The 6,892-nt window shown below is 34.2% G+C and overlaps 1 protein-coding gene across 2 annotated transcripts; it reads left to right on the top strand.

The window, feature by feature from the left end:
* Positions 1-868: 868 nt before the first annotated feature.
* Positions 869-6,624, top strand: LOC7475082 (peroxisome biogenesis protein 2). Of its 2 annotated transcripts, none has more exons than XM_024600627.2 (8): positions 869-1,283; positions 1,657-1,770; positions 1,881-2,034; positions 3,257-3,393; positions 3,479-3,591; positions 3,903-4,020; positions 5,729-5,895; positions 6,278-6,624. In XM_024600627.2, the coding sequence occupies exons 1-8, from the start codon at positions 1,179-1,181 to the stop codon at positions 6,405-6,407; spliced, it is 1,038 nt and encodes a 345-aa protein (XP_024456395.1). In that variant the 5' UTR covers positions 869-1,178; the 3' UTR covers positions 6,408-6,624. The 2 variants fall into 2 exon arrangements, with proteins under 2 accessions (XP_024456395.1, XP_002299722.1); XM_002299686.4 differs by having other exon boundaries at positions 876-1,283; positions 3,491-3,591.
* The last annotated feature ends 268 nt before the right edge of the window (positions 6,625-6,892 follow it).

The raw sequence follows: 6,892 nt of genomic DNA, 5'->3' as shown, positions 1-6,892 counted from the left end.
ATAAGGAATAAATTTTACAAATTAAAAAGTTGAATGAGAATGAAATTGAAAAAAAAATATAATTTCATAAATTATCTCAAATAAAATAAATAATAATCAAAATAATAGAGATCAAATCTAAAAAAAAAATGAAAGATGAAAAAATTAAAATAATAATAATTAACATTTCATAAATTATTTCAAATAAAATAAGTAAAAATCAAAAGAATGAGGACCAAATTTGATACATAAAAAATTTCAATAAAAAAATAATAAGGAAAAAGCAAATAACAATTATAAAAATAAGGACCAAAGTTAGTATAAAAATTAAATTTTAAGAGATGAAATTGAAAAATAAATATTCAAAACAAAAATATATATAGCAATCAAAAGTTTGAGGATCAAATTTGATATAATCAGCAAATAATATGACATTTCTAAATTTTTCACAACTTCCAGAAAGTGTTTTCCGTCCAAATTTTTCAGGAAAACACTTTCCTGGAAACTAAGCTAAATTTTCCTTTGACTGGAAAATATTTTTTGTTGACCAATTTTTTTAATGGCAAATAAATACAAGAAAATTTGAAAAGTAGTTTTCCAAAAACTAAATTTTAAAAAACAAACAAAGCCTTAGTGAAATGATGGAAGTCAAAATATAGGTTTTTATTTGATATACTCTTCACCAAAAATATCAAAATATAACTAGATTTTGAGAGAGGAAGAAGAGAAAAAACCGCAAATAGACCAACGATGATAAAAATTAAGTTTTGAAAATTGAAAAAAAAGATTTTAGGACCATTAAATTCAAGAAAAGAAAATCTAATGGCTAGAAAGGCCGTTCCCTGCCGCTGACGTAAGTTTAGAATCTCAGAAAAACTTGAGATTCGAAAGATCAAGGAAGAAGACATATGCACCTGTTTTAAGTTTAACAAACCAACAATAAGACAGAAGTACCCTTCTAATCCGTAATTAATAACCGTCACGGCCCTCCTACATCGCCCCTCTGCTGAAAAACAGAGGTAATAATACTGTAGTTGGTGTAGCAGGAGCAGCCTGCCCACCTCCTTAGTTCCTGACTGTTTGTGAAGGTGCTGAGCATGATACAATTCATCATCAATACTCTCTTTAAATCTCAAAGCTTCATTTTTTGAAGCAATCAAGAAGAAGAGATACCATAGCTACTCATCATCATATATATAATGAGTAGTTCTAATCTTTCACAACAACCACCACCAGAGGATGAATGGATTCGCACTTACCTAAAATTGCTTCCTGAATGGCAGCCTCCTGCCCTTTCTCACCAGGTACCCTCCTTTTAGTAACACATGTCATTTTAATTCATTAATTTTTGGTGTTACCTGAAGCTCCATCTTGGATTCTAGTTTCATTAATCTACCTGATAATTTAATTTTGTTGCAAGAATATTAAGAATTTAATTTATTTGTTTTGCTATTTGGGTTCTAAAGTTGTCAAGATGCTAGTTTGCTATAGCTGAATCAAAATTACATTTCTCAATTTTGTTCAAAATTACATTAGTAAAGATTTTGTGCCACTTCAGTGCACGAATGATTGCCGTTTGGATCTTTATATATATATATATATATATATATATATATATATATATATATATATATATATATATATATATATTTCTGATTATCTTAATTTCTGTGGCAGTCGATGATACCAATTTCAATATCTAGAGTTAATCAATTTGATGCTGCAAGATTGGATATTGAAATGTCAGCTATGTTAAAGGAACAATTGGTTAAGGTCTTCTCTCTGATGAAGGTATCTTTTTTGGTTTACCTTTTGATTTCGGGACATGATTCCAGCGAATATATTGATCTGATGCTGCTGGTGTCAATCTTTAATTTGTTTCTACTATGTTTTGGGGTTAGCCAGGAATGTTATTTCAATATGAGCCAGAACTTGATGCTTTCCTTGAGTTTCTCATTTGGAGGTTCTCTATTTGGGTAGATAAGCCCACTCCAGGAAATGCTCTCATGAATCTGAGGTACAGAGATGAACGTGCAATGGATTCGATAGGAAAAGGTAGGCAGGTCTGCACATTCCATGCTTATGGCATTGCTTTGTGAAAGTAGCTCGGTGTTAGGTGATTGTTTGACTGATAGATTGGCCTCTATGGTTATGTCACTTGTGCAGATTTAGAAATGAAATATAGGCCTACTTCACAAATTTTGATTACATATCTTGATAGCATGTTTAAAGAATTTAGGAGGGATGGAAGGGAGGGGAAGGGAAATTAATTACCCTTCTTTTGTCTGGATTCTGAAGAGGGTATGGAAGCTTATTCTCTCTTGCTTGTTTATTGGATTGAAGGGGAATGCATTAATTACAAGATTATGTGTATCTCTTAGAGGGTGGAAGGGCGAGATTGGTTTTTTATGAAGTAATGAGGTTAAAGAAGGGAGTTAAGAAAGCAATTCTATTCATTTCCATTGAATAAAGAAGTTGGGGAGGGACAGTTTAATGAGAATGGGTAGTAAATTCTTAGCCCTTGTTCCCCTTATCCTCTTACTAAAATAATTTCTTTAAACAAGGTTAATCATTAATCATTATATCTCATCCTGTCCCTTCCATAATGTTCCATTCACCTCTCTCTGAAACAAATTGTAAGTGATGATGGCATAAATTTTCTAAACTCTGTGATGCACTTCTAGTTGATTAGTAAATCAAAGATGCGGCTTGCCGCTTGCATATCACTATTTCCACTCACTCATTATAATTTGTACTTAATTTATGTGATAACAAAAGCTATATATATATGTCTCTGTGTGTGTGTTTTGATGGCTCTCCTTTCTTGTTGAACTAGAATGCATTTTAAAATGTGTGTCTACTTTGATTGCTAACTTTCATGTTGAGTACTGTTGGGTTTATAAATGCTCTTCTGGAAAATTGAATGGATGGAAATGACTGCCATGTCTATTTTTCTCTGTTATAGCTGTTAAATAAATTTTAACATACTTTTGCATGTTCTGTATTAACCATGGTCTCCTTTTCTGGGGCTCATGCTGGAATTGCAAAAGTTTGTGATCCGTTTGCCCCTTTGAAATGATATTCCATACATTTTCACAAACAAATCATGGTCTTTATATATTCTTATACTAAACTTTCATAACTGATATGCAAAGGAGTGAAATGCTTCAAATTCTAGCTGAAGAAGGCACATATGAAGTTCCCTGATAATTCTTCATATCAGCATTGCTTGGCCATCTTTGTTTAATTTCCACTTGATGTATTATTTTGCTTACAGTTAGAACAGGTTTGGAAGGACCTGGACTGACCATTGCACAGAAAATTTGGTATTGCATTGCCACTGTTGGTGGTCAGTACACCTGGGCTCGTTTACAGTCATTCTCTGCCTTTCGTAGATGGGGTGATTCTGAACAGGTAGTACTATCATCAGTGTGCTTTTTTTTATCGTCTAAAGAACAATTCACTGGAGCTGGTGGGGAGAAAAGTATTGATTTCTTAGTGTATTTTTCAGAGGCCACTGGCAAGGCGTGCATGGATTTTGATACAACGTATTGAAGGACTTTATAAAGCTGCTTCATTTGGAAACCTACTAATATTTCTTTATACAGGACGGTATGTTGTATAGGATGGTTTCTTGAATGTTATTTCCACAAGAATTGTTAGTATGAAGTGAAGCTGTGCATGTAAATTCTCTTTGTATGAGAGGAAACAAACACACAACTACTTGGGGAAAGGCATATTCAGTCATTATTTGATTGTTTAATATCAATATCTGCTATTTTTATATCAGCCTAATTTAATGATCAAATGGATTGATTACTTTTGCATGAGATATCATGATGGGAGTACCCATTAAGATTATTCACTTAATCACGCCATTGGATTTAATGATTCTTCAATTTTTTTGTCTTTTTTTAATGCAGATTTAGAAACCTCATTGAAAGAGTCTTGCAAGCAAGGCTTGTCTATGGAAGCCCTAATATGAACCGAGCAGTTAGCTTTGAGTATATGAATCGCCAATTAGTGTGGAATGAATTTTCGGTAACTTATTTTTCTTGTCAAATTTAGCATCTCAGGTTTTTGGATCAGTATCTTTCTCCCACTTTTGATGATGTCTTGTTGTTGCTATGATATGTCTTGTTTCCCTTTCCATTTGTGGTTGAATTCTTTAATTATTAATATCCAATAACACAAAGGGCAAGGAAATAGTGTGGGTTTTTCAAGCGTTATCTGAAGTTTCTTGTCATGCACTTCTCAAGTGCTTGTTTAGTCTGTACTGCAATTTCAGTTTTGTCCTCAAGTAGCTCACATTTGGGCTTTTTTCAATGAAGTTGAACCCTCTCATATGCACCTGGCTGTTCATGGTGAAATTATAGCCCTTAGATATAAAGTTAAGAACAATGTGATGATGGAATTTTGTGTGCAAAGTTATTAATATTTTGAGCCAAGTTTTAGTAAATTTCTTTTCAACTGGATATTATTGTGACCGAAGTCAAACTATGTGAGCTCACAATGGTGACCAGAATGAGGTTTGTTTGTATGGGTTGAGGAGGAGAAAGTAAAGGTGAAAAGAATAAATGACTAAAGTTTATTATAAAACTCTATTTTGGAGTTCCTGAAAAGATGGTGTATTACATAGAAACTCTTGCTCCATTATTATTTTTGGATTGTGCTCGGCCAAATTAAACATGATAATTCTATATCCCTAACAGAAAAAGGATAACCATTCTTGGGGGTTATGTCTTATAGAAAGAAAACAAACACTAACCTTGGAATTGTAGGCTCACAATTAATCGAAGCCAAGGCTGTCTGGTCATGGCTTTTGGAATCAATGAACCACCCATGATAAATTGGCTGAACACTTCTTGTTGTATGTTCTTGAAGACAATGTAGAAAGTATATTGGGTAAACTATATTCTAACCCTTGTAGATTCTGCAATGCTCTACTTCAACCCTATAGTAAAAAATTTCCAATGTTGACCTTAGAGTTTCAAAAAAGTTTCAATGTGGCCCTTTGGCATCAAATAACTAATGGAAATTAATGGCAGGACCACCTTTTGAATTCTTTTGTTGAGTATTTTTGGACTTTTAAGGGTTTTGTGGAATACTAACTCATGTTTGAGGTTATGGGAGTAAAATTTAAGAGAAATAAGAAAATATGACTACACAAAACTGAAAAAAGTGAGCATTCCATGAGATGCTGCTAGCTATATAACAGCTAGGGCCCAAATTAGAACTTTTGGGGAACTATAGAGTAAACAGTGGGAAATTTTGATCTATAGAGGCTGAACTGGAGTGGACGTGTCTGAACTGGAGTGAACTGGAGTGGACGTGTCTGATCAATGAATCCTCTTTCTGTGTGATTGACCAACTTCAAGCTGTATCCATTATCTGCGTTTTACTCCTAGTGTACTTTTCTTAGTTTCTCTGAATTAACAATGTTATGCTGTTTATTTGGAGTGCTATAGCTTGCGATGAACTTTTTGGACAATAGATTCACAATTCTCAGTGGTATTTGTGCGAACTCCACATGGTTATGTGAATTAACAGTTAGTGATAATGCAGTTCCATTCCCAAAAAGTTTGTGTTTCTGAAGCAGAACCACCCATATTAAAAAAGCATAACGTTCTTGCTAGACATGATTGAAGTTTTGTCGTTTGGCTGCTGCTTGATTTGCCAAAGTTTATGTACCAGCCATAACACCATCTGCCCTGGTAATTTGTTATGTATTTCTTTGGCTTATGTGCAGGAGATGTTGCTGCTGCTACTACCTCTTCTTAACTCGTCGTCCATTAAAAAATTTCTTAGCCCATTTTCAAAGGATAAATCTTCAAGCTCCAAAGTAGATGATGATACTTGCCCCATTTGCCAGGCAATTCCCACTATTCCATTTCTTGCTCTTCCCTGTCAGCACAGGTATACAACTCTTTTCCCCTTTGCTTTGATTACATCAACTTTTAGGCAACCACTTTTAGGGTAGGGCCTAAACAATGTAGATCACATTTTTTTACCAACTTTTTTTTCACACTGCATGACGAAAGCCTAGGGCTTAATTGCAATTTCTCCATCCTTGTAATCGTACTGGCTTTGGCAGTTATACCGCCTTTGGGCATGCCTGGCTCAAATTTTGTTCTACCACAGGCCGTCTACTTTCTGCCTTATTTCTCTCCCTAACACACGCCACCTCAATCAGATGTTTGGATAGAATACTCGTGCTAATTTCCAGTTTGGCTGAATTTCTGTGGTGACCTTCTTTATTCTTTTTTGCCTTAAGAGACTGAATTTTTCTTGCTGATAGGTACTGCTACTACTGCCTTAGTACACGATGTGCTGCAGCTACATCTTTTCGCTGTCCCAGATGCGGCGAGGCAGTGGTTGCTATGCAGCGCCATAGCAGTTTAGCCAGTAATACAAATCCCAATCAGTGATTACTGTAGGGTAGTAGGAAGGAATTGTAGATTACTGTATAAAATATGCCTAGAAATAGGCATACAATATAATCAAGTAATCGAGATTTCTCTGTAGAAGTATTTATTCTCCTAATCAAGTTGGGGAATCATTCTTTGTCATCTTTATGTGACCACGAATATTCTTTTCAACGAGAGGTCAATTCTTCAAAAACCAGGATTACGATTTCTTTCCTGATTACTGGTTCAAGTGTTCTCTTTTTGGTTCTCTTGGGTCCTCGGAGTTCCGTAATGCTGCTTCTTTTCGTTTTAAAACAAATGAGTCTATATGAATGGCTGCAAACACCATATGATGTCAGCAATTTGTGGTCCAAGGGGTTAGGTTGATCGGGAGTTTGGTTGTTGTTATTTTTTAAAGTGTTTTTTGTTTGGAAATGCATCAAAATAATATTTTTTATTTATTTTTAATTTTTTTTAACATAAACATATCAAAATAATTTAAAAAT

The sequence above is a fragment of the Populus trichocarpa genome, chromosome 1 (assembly GCF_000002775.5).
Source record: "Populus trichocarpa isolate Nisqually-1 chromosome 1, P.trichocarpa_v4.1, whole genome shotgun sequence".
Taxonomy (NCBI): domain Eukaryota; kingdom Viridiplantae; phylum Streptophyta; class Magnoliopsida; order Malpighiales; family Salicaceae; genus Populus; species Populus trichocarpa.
The sequence above is the reverse complement of the archived record's forward strand: the minus strand, read 5'-3'. Positions and strand labels throughout refer to the sequence as shown.

Bases quoted from the DNA above. Each gene is read 5' to 3' on its own strand.
- LOC7475082 (XM_024600627.2), top strand. From the start codon at position 1,179: ATGAGTAGTTCTAATCTTTCACAACAACCACCACCAGAGGATGAATGG. The intron at 4,021-5,728 runs GTAACTTATTTT...GCTTATGTGCAG, and splicing joins TAGTGTGGAATGAATTTTCG to GAGATGTTGCTGCTGCTACT. The intron at 5,896-6,277 runs GTATACAACTCT...TCTTGCTGATAG, and splicing joins GCTCTTCCCTGTCAGCACAG to GTACTGCTACTACTGCCTTA.